Raw genomic sequence first — 21,462 nt, 5'->3', positions numbered from 1 at the left:
GCACCGCTAATGAATCGTCTATTTTCAAACTTATGCCACGTACTAACTCTAGAGCTATGTCTGAATTCCTTCACTATTCACTATATAGTGCACTATAGTGCGTTCGCCATTTTGTAGAGCTGTCTGAATCTATAATTCTAACACTGAGTGCCCTAGAAATTTCCCAGAATTCTCAATCCAGTGCATTGATGCTCTCTAGACTTCCACTGGCAAGTAGAACACATAAATGATCGAAGAAACTTGAGTAGCTGCACAAGAACTCATTAGTTTTGAACGCAGAAGTCCGATAAATCTTTTTATCGAAAGTGATGCAGAAGGATTGTGAATGTAGCTTAATACACACAAAATAAACAGCCTACATCTAGCGGCTAGCATGTAGCCGCATTAGCGTATTCACAATAACACCCAACCCTATTTGCAGCAGAACGAATCCATGCATAAGGGTCTTCGGATTATAAGGCGCACGGTTGTTTTTCGAAAATAGTGCAAGAATTTCAGTAGCTGTTACGGAAATGTGTTTTATTTAGATCCGTCCACACCTCGAGTTTGGATTTCGTGCGACCACGTCCCGGCCGCTGTATCAATAATTCCTGCGGCGGCTTTTCCAAAACGGCATGTCGGATCGCTGAGGCAGGAAGACAAACACGGCAGAAGGCATCAGGCGACATTGGCATGCATGAGCGCAGCTACACGTGCTCCAAACAAAACAGACTGAACCTCACACTCGCTGTGCTGCCCCCCCAACCCTCTTCCTGTCAAAGGCAAACGCCATCCATCATGCGAGGTGCACGGGGTGAAAGATTACTCACATTTCTCCCAATCAAGGCCAAATTGCTGTGGATGGCTCTCATATTTGGGAGATAGCTACGGCGGTCTCTCTGCATGCAAATAACGAATGCTCTTTCACTTTCTCCTTGACTCCCAGATTGCGTTGAGGGGGTTTGAAGGAAGAGGAGGCGCCACCGGGGCGCACCCGCGGGAGGAGGACGGCGGCAAAGGAACTCTAATGCGGATCCACTTCCATAAACACCTCGGAGTAGCTGCTGATTGCTCTACAACCAAACGCACGCCGTTAGTAATCCATTTATTTGGATGCCTGTTTTTACAGGATTAATTTTTTGATCCCACTAAAGCTGAACACGCCCGGCTCGGGAAGACACGACTCCAAACTCGGCATGACTGAGCGACACTTTCCCTTTCAAGCCTGTTTTTGTTTCTGCTCCGAGCGGCAACAGATCCATTAATTGATTCAGTGAAAGTTTCTGAAATTAATTCACGAACTTTCAATCGCGGATGAGCTATGCTCCCTAATGGAAATGACTAGCATGTTTGTAAAGAAGCGTCTGCAATAATAATGATTATTTAAGGGAAATTCCGCTTAAAGGATCTCCACTAATAGTCACAGCACATTTCAGAGGGAGAACACTTATGAACTTAATGAAGATGCACTTAAAAGCAAACACTTTAGGCAATTACATGCAAATGAAAACGTGTCAGCACTGGAATGGCGGCGTTACATAAAAAAAAAAAAACACACTGTAACGTCCTTTAGACGAAGGCCTCAAAACATATTTAAGGCGGGCAGTGTGTTTGTGAAACAGCTTCCAGGAGCTGCTCTGCTAATGAAATATCTAATGCACTTAGTTTCCTTTAGTTAGCACCTGCCTCCTTAGAGGCATGTTCCTCCTCTCAAAGCGAAATTACTCGATCTCAGTGGAGCGAGACAGAGAGCGGGGAGTAATAAAGAGGAGAAGTCAAGTGTATTTTCAGGAAAAGAAGGATGACGAGCTTCTGCTGCAGAGCCGCCACTCTTTCTGGATTCGGCCCCCAAAAAGCTGCTTTAAACACTTTTCTCTCCTATTTTATCATCCGCTGTATCAAGTTTTTCCTTCTCTGTTTTACAATCCCAACTCTTTTTTTTAACGCCGCCGCCGAGCAGACATTTAGAGGGTGCGAGGCGCGGGCTCGCCGTTAGAAGGAGTTGTGAGGTGCATTTCTGTGTCAGTAAAAGTGACAGGCTGGCTCTGATTTGCATGTTTGTTCCCCTGTTTTGCATTTACTTTCATAAGGACTTTTTTTGTGGCAAATAAAGGACTCAGACATCCAATAACTAACGGAATATAGAATCTATTTGCAGTAAAAAAGTTGCAGATATTGAAGAAGTATATATGAAGGGACAGGAAATAAAGAATGTACTTTTCCAGTTCCAGTGGGTCCTTGAGCTTCAACAAATGATACTGCAAAAATCTTAGCAGAATATAGAATAGAGACGGCTGCTTTCTGCACAGAATATGCAATGCACACACGTTTATTGTGTATTTTAAGCTTTTATTCTTGCATTTTATTTACAAGTTATAAAAACATGAAGCTATCTTCCTATTTAGATCCTATTATGCTTTTAACTATGTTTTGCTGAATATTTGTGCTTTATTTGTTATGTATTTAAAATCAACAAGGCTTAGAATTAACTGTGGATTTAGAAAATCATACATCCTCTAAAAAATCAAATGTGAATCTAAGGATTTACCCTCAAACTTATTTGTTTTATTGGTAAAAATGACATTTCAAAAACCAAATATATAGCACACACATGGATTTCTTAATTGAGTCTTGTTTTGGGGAAACTAATAAGTATGTCTGCGGTGCTGCTTACACTATGTTCATATACCATTTCTAGAAATTGAAATTCCAGAAATACAGGGCAAATACAGTTGTATGTGCAATGGAAAATTAAATAACTAAATCCAGAATTGATCAGTTCAGGGACAGCAACGAAAATCTGCTTGTTCCTCCACAGAACAGAGTTCAAACCCTGCACCATAAATTCATTCACTTGATATCAAACACAGTAGAAAGAATCCAAACCAGCTGCAGACGGAGGGATGTGTGAGTTTCAGAAAACAAAAAAGCTTAAAGAGACTCACCTAGCACTCCCAACCGGTAGTTCATGGTCACCACGATCACGTTGCCGTAGGCGGCGAGCACGCTGGCATCAAACATGTTTCCTGTGCCTTCCATGTAGGAGCCTCCGTGAATGAACATCATCACCGGCTTCTTCCTGCGGTCACGAATATCTGCAAGAATGATGAAAACGAGACGAAAGTTAAATACGTTTGGATCAACAATGGTTAAGACGAAAGAACAGAGGTCCATCCGACTGAATGTTAGATTCTAGGCAGGTGTGTCAGCGTAAGTAATGAAAAACATTGAAGTACAGCAGGCAAGGCAAACCGCTCCAACCTACTTCCAGTGGTTCACCTGACTCAAATCTCAAGGGTAACAACTAAAATATCATGGGTCATGACTCAAATCTTGTGGGTAGCGAGTCAAATCTCGTGGGTCATGAGTCAAATCTCGTGAGCTTTGACTCAAATCTTGTGGGTCGCAACTAAAATATCATGGGTCATGACTCAAATCTTGTGTGTTGCGAGTCAAATCTCGTGGGTCGTGAGTCAAATCTTGTGAGCTTTGACTCAAATCTTGTGGATCGTGACTCACAAGGACTCGTGGGTTGGAATTGAAATCTCGTGGGTTGTGACTCAAATCTCATTGGTTGCGACTAAAATCTTGTGGGTCGTGGCTCAAGTCACCTGGGTTGCAACTCAAAGGTCGTGGGTCGTGACTCAAATCACGTGAGAGATCACTCAAATCTCATGGGTCGTGACTCAAATCTCATTGGTTGTGACTAAAATCTGGTGGGTCATGACTCAAATCTCATGGGTTATTATATTAACTAAAGATGACATCCTCTGTCGCAGGTTATTTTTTGAACGCAACTCCTGTAAAAATAAGGGACCACTGTACAAGACACTGATACAAAAAAACAAACTCTTCCATTTATTTTTCACATAGGAATTTTTATTTGCATCAGAAAGCAAATGCCAGTCAAAGTTCAAAGCCCAAGTTCAAAGTTAAAAAACACAAACATGAAGATGAGTCATCAAGTAGACTCACTCTGATTATCTTTTGATCTATTTTCAAAGCATTCCCAGCGGTATATAATTGTGATTATGCCATTTTTAGCAAAAGAAAAAAAAATGTCTAGAACGTTGTTTCTGTTAGTACCAGCCTGCCCCCCTTCCCTGTTGCTGAGAGCTTTCTGTTTACACTTTCTCCCGCTAGCTTACAGCCACACCTCCAATCTAACATTACCAGTGAAACAAAAGTGCCGTTATGATCTGAATATCAGCTCAGATGAGGAAAATAAAGACGTTCATGGATCTATTCGTCTGCAGGATGGGAGGTTGTGTCCCGCCCAGTGTATTTTCTATGTCACAAATGTGATCTTTTTCAAACATTAATCACAAAAATACAATTTAAAGCTTAAGTTTGTTTATAAAGGTCCTCCATCAGGAGAAAAATGCCACAAGAACACAATTTTTATCGGTATGGCTCTTTAATCCTATAAAGCCGTGTGTATCATGTTCGACATATTTCTAAGACCCCTGTCTCAATAGCATGGTCAAAACTTTTCCGAAACGGGACCAAAGCCACTTGTCCTTTAGTTCATCATCATTCCACTAGGGGCAGTAGAAGGGCTTTTCCTGCTCATTTCAAAATGGCTGCCTCCATGAAATCTCAAAAATACTTTTGGCGGGAAAAAGTTTCTCCAATTTTCAAACCTTTATGGTGAGAATAACTCATCGATTGTTATTTATATTTTTTATGACTACTAGCTGTATTGTGAGAATGTAAAATTTGTTAATAAATAATTCTTTATAATACAATCATATCATGTTAAAATGTATCAAATTTGAAACAGTGGGTAAATCAGGTGATTTTTTTTTGTCTTGAACATCCATGTCAAAAATGTTTTCCATATAAGCTAACATTGTTTTGCGCAAGAATTAACCAAATCACCAACAACCTATCATAATTGATAACATCTATAATTCATGAACAATAGAACATTTTCGATAGATTGAGTTTAAAATAGATCTTAATTCCGTCAAAATGTGAATTTTCTATCAATTCTTTGATATAGTAGGCTTTACAGGGTTAATAAATGCAGAGTACAAGCAGGCGGCCATCTCAGAGTCTTTCTAGGTCAGCACCCCGGTGGGACCTCTTTAGAAAACACTGAGCTGGAGCCAAATGTTTGGAGGTTTAGTCCTGGAGGATAAATGGGCACAAAAAAAGAAAAACATAAGTTGAGGCTGAGAGCATATATTTGATTCCTGTCGGTTCGACTGTGTAACATGCAAATGGTTTCAGGAAGAATCCATCTCTGCTAACGAGATGAGCTCAGCGCTCCGGCGGAGCTGTGTGCACAGGCAGGACAGTCACTGATGGGCCCTCGTTGCCCTTTGAACCGCTCTCCCGGCTGACGGCGGACTCCTCCGCCTGCCAGGAGCCCGCGTGAGCATATGGCTGACCGGACGCGGAGCTGTGCTGCAGTGTCAGCCCCCTGCTGGCTCTGGCGTGTGGGTTTTATTCCCGTGCCGACCAAAAGAGCAGCCGAGCGCTTCAACCCCGTAACTAACGACAACTGCATCTGCTTTTGGGGTGGGTGGAGGCTGCATTCCTGCACCTCTTTATGTGCGGCGACACGTGCACCGCCCGCGCACCGCGACGCTCTCCGGTGTCACACGCGTTTCCAGCAGCCATGACAGGAAAATGGATGCGTGAGTCCGAACAGAAAACGCTCGGCGCTCTGGGAAGAGGAGAAATTTACAGGCAGCTGCAGAGGGGAGTCGCTATGGCAACTGCTTCACTTTCGCTCCTTTTTTTTTTCTTTTTCCTTCCCGCTCCGGGTGAGAGAGGTCTCATTGACTGTTGCCGTGGTAACATATTGCTCTGGAGCCCCGCGATGCCCTCCGCAACCTCTCAGCCCGCGTGTCATTTCATTAGTGGCAAATGAGCACGTGCGCACCTGCTGCTCGCGCACGCCCGACTCTGCTGGAGGAGACGCAAACTGACAGCAGCGAGCATGCTGGGAGACGGGATGCAGATGCACCGCCCTCCCGTGAGGCTCACAGAGCAGGCGGTCATGCTTGACCCGGGGACTCAGCGACCACGGATCACTTACAGGGCGAATGGCTGGCTGCGGCGCGCTGACAGATAAGACCGAGGCCCTCGAGGGCTACAAGCTCTTCCTCTCTCTCCTCCTCATCCGTCTTTTTCTAAGGATTCTCTCTCTCAGCCTCCGGCGCGGTCAGGTTACGTCCTCAGCCCAAGTTTGGCATTTGGCGCTCGTAAACAGACATGTCTCCGGGTCTGTTTGACCAACCGAAGACGGGAAGAACTCTTTTCAGAAAAGACATCAAGATTGTTTGCATTGACATGTCATCATTTACATTTGAAAACATAAAACATTTTTTTTAATTGCTTAAACAATCAACTCCAAATTTTAATAGGATAAAAACTGAATGGGGGTGATAGTTAGCCCCCAAATGCTAAGAAGCTAACACTGCTTTCAAGCCAAACATGATTCAGATGTTAAATTGTGAACGATGGTGCAGAACAGTAATGCCCTAGTCACATGCATAGTGGTGCAGAGATATAGCAGTTGACTGTATAAAGAGAACTGGACAGAGCGGCCAATTATTTTCTGTCTCGTGGAACTTGCCACCTGATCGTGGATGAAGGTGCAGATTAATAAAGCACTAGTCACATGCAGAGGTATAGCAGCTGACTGTATATAGAGAACTGGATAGAGTGGCCCCAAACAGGAACCACCAGGTGGCTCCAAGAAATCCCATAGACTTCTAAAGATAAATTAACATCTATTATTCAGTCATTCTATTGGTCAGACTGGTCCAGTTCTTATATACAGTCAATGCCCCTAACGTCTCCTTTTTCATGGGAAGCATTTAAAAGTCATTAAAGTTTCGTGTTTGGTTTGTTTTAACCGATCCAAACTCAATACAGCCGTTCTTGAGAAGTGATTTAAAAATCATTAGTGCTGAGAAATTCGTTTGGAGGGACAATTTACTCTGATTTAGGGAAAACGGGAAACAAAGAGGGGCTGGGAAAAGGCTTCCATAAAGGTACGGAAAATCAAATTCCCAAACAATGCCGGCCGAGAACAATGGAAGACAAACAAGAGCAACGAAGACAAAGCAAGATGGCAGCGGAGCGGCAGAGGGCCGGGACCCAGAGGGGCTTAGAGAAGCTGCTGATCCTCTCAAGCAGAACCGAGACAATGACACGATTAGGCCTGAACTTGTGTCGAGTGTTTCCAGCGTGGTGCAGCGCCCGCCCCCTGCATGATGACGCACTGATCGACGATGTCAGTCGAGGAGACCGGTGTGTCCTTAAAGTGGGTTCAAGCCTTCAACTTGAATGACGGAGATAAAAAACTGGAAGATTAGGAAGGTCCCATTAATGTTTTAGTCATTAATTGCTTAATCAGCAGCGCCATCTCGCCTAGGAGGGCTGCCGATTTATAGTACGTTCCCTTTTCTAGCTCAGCGGGGGGCAGAGGGGGCAGTAGCTGAGATATCATCTTCCTATAAGCTAACAAATGAGAGACGGCAGTGGAGGACGCTCCTTTCAGTCGACCATAATTAAATAGATATTAAATCACAATCATGTTACTATGAAAGCAGGTTTTCTACAAATCAGCATTTTTGCTTCTTTTCTCTCCAAAAAAAAAACGGTTGACTTGGTACTTTTCTCTGCTTTCATTACCATATGGATGTGTGGGGGTGTGAGCACATGAGGTGCAGATAAGTACTGACCTTCTACACTGGGGTCCGAACAGTAATAACAGGAAAAACTCCAAGAAAATGAAGAAGTGTCGTCTCTGTGCAAACACAGGTCCTTTATAGCGATGATCCAATTAACAGGAAAGGTTACGGAGCGGTAAAAGTGTTGCATCAGTGCAAGGGAGGGAATCTGCTTGTGCACTCTTCTACTATTCAGGGGATGGGATTTATTTACGGATGTAGAGATTTGTCACAAAAAGCACATTTTTCAATGATGATTACTTTCATGTTATGTAGACACTGAGCAGGTCAGTTGTGTTGAAGAGGGAATTGAATCAGAAAGTGAAACTTGTTCCAATCCTCAGTTATGGTCATGAGATTTTGGGTCAAAACTGAACGAATACAATTGATCAAAATGAGAATTCCTCTGCCGCTTCCTTCAGTCACAAATGCTCTAAGATGTGACCACCGGTGAAAAATGGTGAAACCTGTACAGGACCCACCCAAACAGTGAAAAGGTTCATGTACATTTTTGTCTATGGGCGTGCTGCGGGGATGGGTCTTAACGAGCACTGATGCTGCGTTCACACTGGACGAAATTTGTGCATCAAATTATAATGTTGAGTCAATGTACAGACTAGGGACGTCCCGATCACGTGATTGATGACTCGATCAATCTCGGATGCCGTCTACTGATCAGTATATTTAATTTATTATTTTTACGATCAGCACTTTATATTTCTTGCTTAGATAAATTATCCTCTAGAACTCTGCATGTCATGAATGAATCACAACATATTATTACCAGAAAACGCAGCAGTTCAAGCGGGTTGCTAACAAAAACAGTTCAGTCAAGCTAGCAGGATGTTAACAAATCCAAACTTTTTGAATCAATAACTCTTTTAAAAAGGCCTTAAGCTGACGAGCGTCTCTATTGGCTTGTTGTAACTCGAACAACAACCTGCAAATGATGGATTTCAACACAAAAAAAGATCCACTTTTTGATTATTTTTAATGTTAAGCTCTCTGTGCTGTCGACAGACAGACGGCTGCACAGCAGCAGCTAACTGTGCTAAGTGCTAGCTCTTTGGTTATATGCTTTTTATTGTTTCTCTAACATCAGTCCAAGTTAAGAAAATTAACTACTTTAGTGATAAAACCCAAAATGTGATGATGTAAGAGGTTAAAGTCTTAAGAGGCTAACAAAAGAATCCCATAATGTAAAAAAATGAATAAATGGCTCTAATTATATCAGCTACTTATGAATACTCATCGTTGTATTTATGCTACAACAGTCATCATTCATTTTCAAGAATTTCAAATGAAGAATGACATTTGGTTAAAAATGCTAAATAGTTTTAAAGATATTAAAGCTGACCACCTATATTTACCAGATAATAGTTATTATTTAGGTAATAATTGCACTATTTTTACTTGATTATTAAAGTTACTTCACAAATATGGTCCATTTATGTTCAATTGATAGAATAATGTTAAAGGTCAAAACCTGAATCTGTTTGTTAAATTTGTTACAAAAGTATCAGATCGGGACTGGATATTGGCAAATACTCAAAATCAAATGACTTGGAATTGAAGCTGGCAAAAAAAAAACAGATTGGGACATCCCTACTGGGACTGGGTCTGATCGCTCGATAAGTTGTCAAACTTTGTCCGACTTTACCATATCAGTATAAATAAATGAACGTCCCTTGAGGTTAGATTCGAGGAAACTACACCTGCTCCATCTTTAAGGTCCAGTCAGTCCTCTCTACGACCCTCCATGGGCCTGGACAACCAAAAAAGCCAGTGGAGGTGCTTTGGGTATCTGGTCCGGATGCCTCCATGGGAGGTGTTTCAGGGATGTCCCACTTGGTGGAAAGACCTGGGACACTAACGGCTGGCCTAGGAATGCCGGGAAGTGGCCGGGGAAAGGGAAAAGGGAAGTCTGGGGCCTTTTCAGTTAGACTGCTGCACCCGCAACCCGGACTAGTGGAACAAAATCGATGGATTTTCATGAAATATCTCTACTGATGGCCAAGTACAGTCAAGATTTCTATTGGCAAATTCAAAGTAAAAGTACCCAGAATCAGTTTATTCTTTGTGAATCTGCTCAACCACAGATATAACCCCCCAAAAACAACAAAATAAAAGCATACAGCACACTTACAGTGTCCCGTCATCCAACGGTGTTGCTTTTCTAAGTCAAATTGGACACGCGCGAGTCGAAAGGCGGTCAGCGGCCGGCTGGTGTGACGAAGAAAGACTCGGGCAACGGGGGTGATAAATGGAAGGTGATGAGATGCGGAGCAGCAGAGCTGACCACCAAGATTGGCTCGGGCTAAATCATTAGAGCACAATGGATCAAACCAAAGGCCACACTGATTGCATCTCAGACGAGTGTGAGTATGTGTGTCCAGAAACGAGATCTCCTGAAGTCCTGGAATTCTTTCTAGGATTTTCAACGTTCTTGCATAGAATGAAATCATGTTTTTGAACGTATTTTTACTTATTAATGAAGCTGATTAACTCCCGGCTGACTGATGCATTTTTCATTTTGTTCCATCTAATACCAGTGCAGAGTGGAAAATCAGAGTTATTAGACTTTGAAGATCGATTTTATCATTCGGCTAACTATTATTATAACCCATCTCACATCAAATTTAAAGTATTTTTTAATTTGAAGTCCAACTTTTTTTCAAAATAAGACTCATATTAGCTTAATGTAATCATGAATTATTGAATATGTGACAGTAATGAAAGAAATTACTAGAAATAGGTCAGCCTGGGGTTCAACTGGATGTTTTCCTGAAACATTTTTATTCGTGTTATGAAAGAGTTGATTTATTCCTTTCAATGCTTTTTAGAAATAAAAAAATGAATATACTGTATAAAACAAAGGACAACTTTAACAAAGCAAAAAAAAAGATGCAAATAGAAGATGGCCAACAAAAACAAGAACAGTTTAAGGGTTACCAATACAGTAGAATTGGTTTCGTGGTTCGTTCAAAAATCTCATAAATATTGCAAACTGACTGTTTTTGCTTATTCATGTTCGGTAAGTTGATAGCTTTCAAGTTAAAGTTAGAGTGTTTCAATTGAACCTGAGCACTGATTATTTTCTGTCGTCTCATTGGCTCACAGTTGAAAGGTGGAATTCACCAACTAATTGGGGGTAAAGATGTAGATTATTAATGTCTTAGTCACATGTACCCATACAGGTATAGCAGTTGACTCCATTGACTATATAAGCAATAGACAGAGTGACCCCGGGGTCAAAATAATCTGCAAATGTTTGAGGCTAGACTTCCAGTTCTGAGTAAACGCCATTTATCAAAAAATGATTGCGAAAAGCTAGCCAACCACGGCCCCAAAGAATTATATTTGGATATGTATGTTTTACTTTCAACTTTTTCTCAAAATTTGCAATCAAGTCAGAATAAATCCCTCAAAATGTGACATAACTATGTGTAGATGTATCTCTTTTGTTTATCTTTAGTATTTTTTGTTTTTATTGCTTGAAATAAATTAAGTCCAGAAGTTTTCAGTCTTGTACATTTTTACAGAAAAGCTGCATTGTGATGCACAAATACTACATAAACAAGCCAACAAACACACAACTACATACATATTTCATGGATCATGCATGTCTGCTTGCATACAAAGGTCTATGTTTGTGCAAAGGTGAGCAGGCAGGTGAGTTTGCTGAAAATAACATGATGCTACAGACTATAGATGTGAAGCTGTGAGCTGTGGACCCCCGAACACACAGAGATTGACATGCTTTCCATTATTATCCCGTTATCACACGTGTGCCGGATCCGGCCCCTGGGTAATTATATCCGGCCTTCCAGATCATTTTAAGGGCTTGAAGTGTCTCATTTTGTCACAGAAGATATAAGCGACCTACCAGTGCAGGGTCTCAAAGCTAACACGGTTTGACTGACTGAGGTCCAGCAGTTTGTTAGGGACTTCAATCCAGTCATTCGCGTTGTGTGATATGGTCACAGGCGGAGATCTGTATTATGAGTCAGGGTCCTAGGAGGAATCGAGGACATCACAGCATGCACAACTCTGGACGAGGCAGCTAGACATCCTGATTTGACACAACTTGCTTCCGGTAATGCTGCTCTCACAGAGTAAAGTCCATTGTAAAATACTAGTTCTTGAAGTGTCCATAGACAGGAGTCAGCGTGGTTTCTCGTTCCATTTTGAAAGCTTACCAAGAATTCAAAACAGTGCAGTCTTAACTGGGGTAGCAACTACTTCCATGAAGACTACCAGGCATAGACTTTATCCAACAACCCAACCCAATTTTGGGTCTGAAACTAAAATATAAGCCCAAAATTCTTAGACTCCTAGTTCCCCAATTTATACTACCTGGTAAAGTAGGAGTGTGTTCCCTTCCCATTCCCCGACCAAACAAGCTTCACGTTTGTTCCACGAGGCTTTGGCAGAACTCTAAACCAAGTTATTAACATCATCTTGATGAGACACAAAAACAGTTACATCATCAGCATAAGCTCTGACTGTTAAAGGCTCAGAAATAAACACCTTAGGCATAGATATCCCAGCCATGCGAGTTGGCAATCTCCACAATAAGGGCTCCATGGCTATACAACAGTCCAGAGAGTGAACAGCCCGGTCTAATCCCTCGTGTTACCGACACCGGTCGGCTTAGACCAGTCCCTACTTCAGTAAACATTCAACACTGTTGGACGTTATAAGTGAAGATGTGCCCAAAGCCAAAAGCATCGACGACGAAGAACATGAAGAAGATGAAGAAGATAAAGAAAAAAAGTAGAAGCCCCTCCCTGCTTGTCAAGTGTGAACCCCATTGGATAAATGTGTGTTACACTCAAAAAAATTAAATTGTTAATTGTTAGACGTTAGTTTTCATGCGGATGTACGTTTATTTTCTGTTTTTTAAAGCTTCTTTTCTCGTTACGAGCGGAAAAAACTGTCCAAATAAAAGCAGAGGCAGCACTTTCCCGGCGTCCTGCGTGGAAACACAAACAGCACTCCGGCTTCTGTCCTCCCCGTCAGTCTGAGTTCATAAAGCGGGGGCTGCAGGGACCAGCGTGGAGTTGGATGATAGCAGCTCCTCTGCTGTTTGTCTTGACTGGCTGGCGTCCGCCGCCTCCCTCCTCACGGCTCCAGATGCTCTCGGAGATCGGGAGGAGGAACAGCTTGACGCTGCACAACAACTACAACCTGCTCCCGGAGAAGAATCAACCGACTGCAATGCGCCTGGCACCCCCCCTCCCTCTTCCTTACAGCTCCTGCAGCCCCGTTCCCAAACCAAACGGCGATGCCTCTCGCTTCCTTCAACAGATTAAGAGTGGGCGAGGAACAAAGGAGCAGAGCGAGAAGATGAGTGGGGCCGCGGGGAATAAGAGAAGCCGCCCTGGCCCGTCTCTGCAACAACACCATCTCATTAGACTCAGCCACATCTAAAAAAAAAAACACAACTTTTTCCTCCCGGTCCGTCCATTCCTGCTCCTCTCAGCCTCTCTTCTGCTTCCATCAAGATCCATCTCACTTCATTTCCCATTTGGTCTCTTTTTGGAGGTTCTCTTCATCACTTTTTCCAACCTCCATTTCCTCACTAATACTACCTTTTTTGTTTTTAGTCACCTTGACATTTTTTTTTCATCTTAGTCATTAGTAGTTTGGGTTCTCTGAGCATTTTTTAAAACTTTTTTACATGTTTTTCTACTGTAAATTCTTTGTAAAAAGTGAAATATTGGATCAATTAACAAAAGTTCTGTAATTTGTTACATTTCAGAATTTTGTCACCAACCCGATCTGGTTGTCATCTGCTCCTGATCTAACACAATTTGTATTCTAAAAAATATTCTAAATTATTTCATGTCCTCCATGCCACAAGAACATGTTGGAGTGGGACTTTAGAGTTTTTTTGTGTCAAAGCTCCGTCAGATTATTTTCTTTTTTTTTTTAACAAATATTTTGGATTATATTACACAATAGTTCCACAAAAGGTCATGTGTGTCAAAGCCAAGGCCTGGGAGCCGGATCCGGCCCGCTGGGTGATTAAATTTTATTTTTATCAACGGCCCGATGTTATCTTGCATTTATTTCTAACTTGTATAATTTTTACAAAATATATTTTAATGGAGACTAAAATATTTAGAGTTATTTAAGGTTTAAGTTGATTTATTCTGGAATAATATTTCTGTCTTTTTATTATTCATAATTGTGTTTAAAAGTTACGGTTTTAAAGTTTTAAGAATTCACATTCTGCTAGCTTTTTGGACTATTTTGGCATTTACTAAGATTTTTTAGGCAGTTTTGGAGTTTAGCTAATATTTCAGCTATATGCTAGCTGTTTTGGCTAACCTATTTCGTTTTTTAAGTTTTTTAGGCTAATTTGGCATTTAGCTAATATTTTAGCTGGCTTTCAGCTTCAGCGATTTCAGCTATCATTGTCATTGTTTTAGAGTTTTCAATAAATGTTTATCCTGTTCGACCCTCGACCTAGAGTGTGATTATGTTTGACAACTCTGCCTGAAATGGTCCAAAAAAATTCCAAATGCTAAATGCGGTCATTTTTTTTTACTGCCAAAATGCCTCAAGTTGAGATCAAACAGTTTTTTTTATGTTTTATAGCAAATTCTTAAAGTGTACATACAAGAAAAAATTATATTTTGGAAAACAAGTGAAAGACAACAATGAAAAAAAATGTTTCAAAAATCTAGTCAAACCTACATTAAACTATAAACATTTTGTAAAAAGTGTAACAATTATGACATTATACTTTTTTTTCTGCTATTTTTTTAAAGATATAGATCATTTCTCTGATGATACATTGAGTTTTTATTAACAATAATGTTAGTTTAAGATGTAAAATAATTAAATGTCTCTAATTCGATGCATACATTTTTAACAGGATGTAAAAGTATTATATAGAACTAACTATCAAATTATTTTCATCGTTTCAATCAAACAAATAGTCATTTAACAAAATAAGTAACAATACATAAGCTAATCTCACCATAAAGTTTAGAAAATTAGCCAAACTTTTTTTACCGCCAAAACTGTTTTTGAGATTTCATGGAGGCAGCCATTTTGAAATGATCAGAAAAAGTCCTTCTACTGCCCCTACTGGAAGGATGATGAACTACAGGGCAGAAAGCATGGACCAAGTTAAAAACAATGTCTTTTTTAAAGAAAATTTGGATCTTGCTAACGAGATAGGGGATCTCAGAAATGCCTGTATGGAAGTCTACATTAATGGTTACATAGAGTTACCCCTGCCTTTTCTTCTGCCCTATTGTCACATTTTTGTTAAATATCACACACCAGCCCTCCGCTTTATTCTCTCAACAGTAGCTGGCCTTTTTTTTGTTTTGTTTTGCACACTGTTAGGGAACGGATCAATTTCACAAATTGAGTGGATTGGGAAGCGACTGAGCACGCAGAGTCAACCCCCCTACCCCCCGCCCCCTTCCCCTTCAGTCCTGGGAAATGCCACAGCGACAAAGAAGAGACAAACAGAGCATTGTCCCCCTGTTTTTTCTTTTTTTTTCCATCACTACTGCTGGCTTCCTCTTCTCCACAAGCAACAGCCCTCTTTTCCATTCCCAGCATCCTTTTCTTTTTGCCTCAGGCCTTTTGAACTCAAATTGACCCCTCCCCCCTCTTTCCTTCCTTATTTTTATTTCAGTTTTACTCATCTCCAAATTCCTTATGCTTGAATAGTACCGGAGCTCGCTGGTTTGCAGAAACACGAAAACACAGAGCGAGCTCCACAATCCATCATAGGAACTCAATCGGATTCTCAGACTTTTATTTTGCTATTTTTAAACGTTATTTTTGTTTATGTCCAATAAATCTCAGTTAGTTCCTCAATTCAGTTTTTTTCCCTAAAAAAAGAAAAAAAAAGATCTGTAAATATCTTTCTTGTGTCTATGACCTAAACATTGAGTTTGTGTACACATTTTGTAATCAGAAAACACCAACAAAACAACTTATTTTGATTTAGTTAGAATAGAAATCTGAACACGGAAATTTGATTATTTTTCTGTGAAATAGATCCTAAAAAAAACTCATATACACAAAATATCTAGCTTTTATTTTGAAAGGCTGAACATATATTGCCTTATTTTGCAAGAATGCATTTTCTATGGGTGATGTCACACCTCGATTCGTCCAGTGGTAGTAAAATATAGACACAATTTATCTCCTATTCACCATGCTGGCCTTTGATTAGTTCAAAAGAAGACCAGAACTCCAGTGGACCCACCGGGAGGATACACATGTGGTACTGAACCCAGGACCACTGATACTGATTTAGCAACTTGGATGAAATGTTTCAAGAAATAAAGATGTGAAGTCCGGTTGTTATGATTCCACTTCAAGATTATGTCTATGTGTCTTTATGTTAAGCACTTTGGGTTCTATGTATGTTAATGAAAGATGCTCTACAAACAAAGCAGTTTTTTTGGTTGGTTTTTCAACTGATTGGCTTGGTTGGTTGAATGGTTTTCTGATTGGTTGATTGGTTGGATGAATGAATGGATGGATGGTTGGTTGGTTGGTTGAGTGGTTTATTTTGGTTGGTTGGATGGTTGGTTGAGTGGTTATCTGATTGGTTGGATGGATGGATGGTTGGTTGGTTGGTTTGATGTGCTGGCTTGCTGGTTACTTGGTTGGATGTTTGGTTGGTTGGTTGATTTATTTATTTTGGTTGGTTGGTTGACTGGTTCTCTGATTGGTTGATCGGTTGGTTGGTTGGACGGATGGTTGTTTGGTTTAAAAAGTGTTCTTTTATTAAAACTGAGATTGACAAAGAATGCATGTTTTTAATATTGGTCACATGTATAGACATGAATAACTGTAAGCAGTAAAAGGATCAAAATGTTCCAGAAATTTATTTTTTGTGTGTTTATTTGTTTGACACGTTTTTTTGGTTTTTTTTTGCTTTGTGTTTTTAGAAAAACAGATTTTGAAAACAGTTATTCTTGATCTATCTGGAAAGGTCAGAAGCTTAAGGACATTTACATATGTCGTCGACTACTATTATTTACTATGAGGACAGGAAGTCTGCTCTCAGGAGATCCTGTCAGAACAAAAGCTGAATTTATTTCTTGGCTGTGCGTCTATAAATAAGTGTAATGAAGCACGGTCCAGTGCACCGCTTTGTGTTCCTGCTTTGTTGCCTTCATGTAACGTCTCCTTATCCACGGTCCAGCCTACTCCCCTTTCATGGCCTTTCAACATTTTTCACTTCCCCTTCCTTTGATCCCACCGAATCAAAACCACGGCAACCGTTCTGGCTGAGCTTCAGGCCGACAGTGACCAGTCTGAGCTTGTGTTGCTGTCAGTTATTTCTTAAAGAATGTCTGAGACCTTGTAATGAAAGATAATCTAAATGAAAATGACTGATTTTTCCATAAATCATCGTTTATTTTTGTGTAAACAGGAAGTGGATTCTTTTATTCGGAAAAAATAAATGTACGGTATTTTTTAAAGCATGGTTGAACTTAAAATAATTTTGTCAACTCAATCATCAACAGTACAGTTAATAATTTTGCACGCCTTAAGTGTGAGAAAAAATGACCAAAATGAGAGCTAATAATCATAAATAACTAAATGCAGACATTTACTCGCCATGTGGTGACTAACTCTCTAGTATTTACTCCCCAAAGAGGAGAAAATGCGCACAACTGGTGAGTGTCAATTTCAGACCCTTCAAAATAAAAGTCTATCGCGATAGACTCATTTCTCTGTCGAGAATCGCGATACATATCGTTATTATTTTATCGCCCCACCCTACAGCACATGAATAACAACATATTGAAAATGTACAGAATACCCCATTAACCCCTTTGACCAATTGCCTGCTGCCTCTTGGCTCTTCTAGGCATTCTGGGTAGTGTAGTCTTTACACGATGTGACTGTTTTTGCTTCACTAAACATGTACCTTATACTTTTGTGGTGAATAAATAAATCTGTTCTGCTAGTGATGACAGATATAAAACCAAAACTGGAGGAACGACGGCGAGATCTACAGGAGATTAGAAGATAAAACGATTTTAAAGATGATGGCTTACACCACAGATGTAGCAGAACAGCGGCACCATCGGTTCTGTAGGTCTGAGTTACGACCTTGTGTGTTCATTTAATCAGAATCTGACTGAGCTAATCAGCAGCTGGCAGGGCTTGGAGATCTGGAAAACGGGCAGGGTGGTAGACCTTGAGGACCAGGAATGAGCACCTGAAGACCTACAAATGAACTTCAACCACTGGTCTTTCAATGGTTTGTAGTGTCCTGTTTACTTGATGACACTCTCAGTACGCCTGATTTTGGTTAGCTTGTTGCAATCCGTCCCGCTCTGTCTTGTGGACTGGCTCGTCCGCGATTTGTTTATCAGTGTTTGTTTGTTATTTGGGTTCAGAATGGAATTTCTCTGGGTTGTGCCATGGCTTCTCTGCTTTTGGATTTCAGCTTTTGAAGATCCTCAAAAGACGATTTGATCATAGAAAATATATGCGGAACGTTCTCCCTCGCTATATTGTAGATCCCTTTTCGCGATCCAGCTATTTTTAAACGATTTTACATCCCCCTCTGTTTTTTGTTTTCTCACTCTGTCCTACATCCTGATTGGTTGAAGGTGATTGTCAATCTCCTCTAAGCTGAGTCTTCTGTAAAGAATCAACACATTCTCACTCCCAACACGTCATACGTGGACTTATTTATTCTGCATCATTGTTTAACGTTTTGGGTGTCCCCAACTAGCCGTTTCTTGATGTGCTGGCTGTTTCCATTAAAACAGGGGTCCCCAAACCCCAGGCAGTGAATCGGTACCGGTCCAAGAGCCACTTGAGTCCAGACCAAATACAGGAAAAAAATGCATACTCTACACTTTGATTCTATCCATTTTTTTTATGTTTTCTGATTCTGAAGACAGTTTTATTCTGGAAAACTACCGGATTCTATTCACCGCATCCACCCGTCTCTGTGGCATATGGCGACGGCTCGGAAACTTTCCAAATATTTCTTTTGGTTTGGCTTTTCTTAGCTCCAAGCTTTGGGCTTTTAATTTAGCAAGAGCTCTGAAAATACGTCCATATGTGACGAAGTTGGAAGTGAGAATTTGTTGACAGAATTTGACAAACTTTAGATCTTTAATTTGAATTTTAAACTGGACTTATTTTTCTTTAAAGGTTTGAACTTTGAGAGTTCAAACAAGAGAGAAACGTGTAAAAATGTTCATGTCTGTTTGAGAAAAGTGTATAAAGTTTGTAGTGAGGAGTTTTACAGCCTTAAAACTTAGAGAATTATTGGAGAAAAGTGAAGTTGACAACTTTGAGGATTTTTTTTTTTTTTTTTAAAGAATGTAACTCCCCATATTAACCAGAGCAGAAAGTTGTTTCAAGAAAATATGAAAACTTTTTTTAAATATTTTTTTACTTCTTTTTTTTTCTTTTTTTATACAAGAGCGTGAAAATGCGACTTCTCCAAACGACTATCTCCTTAAATCTTCTCCTAGTAACAGTTGGGATTAAAGCTGAGAGGGTTCTGGGGTGTCTTTTTGAGTTTGTATGTTCGGGTACGAGCAGCAGAAAAACTATAAATTGGATGTAGAGAAGCTCAGATTTTGCTCCAGAACGAGTGTTTCCTTTGAGTGTTGCTGTCAGTTCTGTCACCGTGGAGCCCTCTCTATCCACTTTTTAACAACACCTCCCTAATTGGAACGCTCCCTCAACGGCTACTGTACAGTCCAAATAAAAATAAAAAAAACACACATCCAAGCTGGAGAAAGACAGCTTTGAAGAGCTGGTCAAACCGAAAGTTTTTGCAACCTAACGATGCAACTTGTTAAAGTGAGCATCAGCAGAACGGCGTGTTTCCAGAGGGACGGACTGAAGACACCTTTCCCGCAGCTCGTGTCAGCGTTTCATGTGGGATTCCTGCAGAGCGAGGCGTGCTTCCAGAAACCTGCCAGGAGTGTGGTTTCCTTCCACAACGGGCTGCCGATGCCAAAGCAGAAATCACACGCTTCATCTGGGATCAAACGCCGCCTCATGAATGGAGAGCCTCCATGTCAACCTTTGGAAGTGCAGCCTGTGCAGCAGCGTCTCGCTGGCTTAGATACGACTAAACACGAAAAGAGGAAGCAGCTTGAAGTTTGGGTTCAGAAATGAATCCTTGGACATGATTGTTTCTCCTGCTGAATCATTCAATCGATTCCTAAAGACGAGTAAATATTTTGTCTGGCTGCTTTTAGAAAAGTGGTGCAGGCTGGTCCGGGCTGTGATTACTGCTTTCCTCTGTGATGTTTGTCATATTTTCTTTTTCTGTGCACTAAAACAATTCTTGGACAAACCAGTTTAACTCTTTGACGACAGAAAATTTGACCGTAAATCTTTAAATGTTTCATTGACTGTTTAATTTATATAATGGAAAATAAGGATATAAGAGGTAAAAGTGTGACGAAATTTAGGTCATTTAGTTAATTTATATATGATGCTTCTATGTTGATTGAATTGTGCTGTGGTTTACCATGCTTGAAACATTTCATAAACTTAAACTTAAGCTGTTTGGACAATTAATGGATTCTGAATCTGAACAAAAGCTGTTTTGTACTTAAATAAACCAATTTACAGTAGTAAAAATGTTTAATTGATTACAACATAAAGGAAAGCAGCTCTACGTAAAACTTTGCAATAATGAAGTAAAACTTTGTGATGCAATGAAACACTTTACAGTAGTAAAAAGAACATTTGCGTTAAAATGTGACACTTTATGGTAATAAATTAAAGCTTTGAATTAAGCAACCTTTTATGGTTCCAAAGTAAACCTTTACATAGCTATGCAACAATTTACTAAAACTTTAAAAGGGCCCAACCACGATTTTTTAAGCCTTTCAGAGTGAACTATATCCATATATATGATCATATATTACATTTGGACCACTAAAAAACTAATTATTTATGAAATATTAGCTATATTTCATGAATTTTTCCCTACCCGGAAGTAAAACGGCTCGATTCCTGAAGCTCCGCCTGCCGCTGCGTGCTGCTGCGGTCTGCGTCATGACGTCATCCCAGAAAAAATCCGTGTCCCTGTATTTATCCCACGAAAATCATCCAAACTTCTTCAAAGATGGATGCACATATGATATATCTGCCTTTCGTAGGTCTGGCCAACACTAAACTCCTTCACAACACAAACACACGCGGCTTCTGCACGTGCTGTGCGGACCGGGTTTTAAGGTGGCGTCTTAAGGTAGCGCCGCGGAAATAGTAACAAACACCATTTGAGCTGAAATTTATTGAAGACAGGACACAAATGGAGTATATACGGTATTCTGCATCTAAAATGATTTTTTTTCTTTTTTGCTGATTATCACTGGTAAGGGGATTAATTGAGTTGTGTAAGCCGGGGCATTTGTTGTGCTTTGTTGTGCTTTCTTTAGCTGATGCAGTCAAGGTCAGCTAGGTGGTATGTTGTCATGTTTCCATGACAACGGAAACATGACAAATTTTTGTTCAGAGGTGCATTTTTTTATAAATAAAAAACATGTTGAACAAAAATAAATAAATAAATAAATAAAATAAAATGAATGTTAGATGACGAAATCATGTGACATCACACAGAAGCGCTCCCATAACTAGCAAACCCTGTCAACGTAAATCTCCCTGTGTGATGTCATTTGACATCATAGTGTCGTTTGAGATGATGCTATGACATCATTTGACATCATCATGTCACTGTCAGAAAATTCTTGAAGGCGAGTGGTTTCCACCGTCTGCTCAGCTTTTTCAAAAGCACCAGAGACCAAAGAAA

The 21,462-nt window shown here is 40.3% G+C and overlaps 1 protein-coding gene across 2 annotated transcripts in view; it reads right to left on the bottom strand.

The window, feature by feature from the left end:
• The window catches only part of nlgn2a (neuroligin 2a), a 238,306-nt gene that overhangs the window by 86,395 nt on the left and 130,449 nt on the right, over positions 1-21,462 (bottom strand). For both annotated transcript variants that reach the window (XM_024288708.2, XM_024288710.2), the window contains one exon: positions 2,925-3,074. In XM_024288708.2, coding sequence (XP_024144476.1) covers positions 2,925-3,074 — 150 coding nt within the window. The remainder of the gene's footprint in view (positions 1-2,924; positions 3,075-21,462) is intronic.

The sequence above is a fragment of the Oryzias melastigma genome, linkage group LG18 (genome assembly GCF_002922805.2).
Source record: "Oryzias melastigma strain HK-1 linkage group LG18, ASM292280v2, whole genome shotgun sequence".
NCBI classification, from domain to species: Eukaryota; Metazoa; Chordata; class Actinopteri; order Beloniformes; family Adrianichthyidae; genus Oryzias; species Oryzias melastigma.
This window is presented reverse-complemented; position numbering and strand designations above follow the sequence as displayed.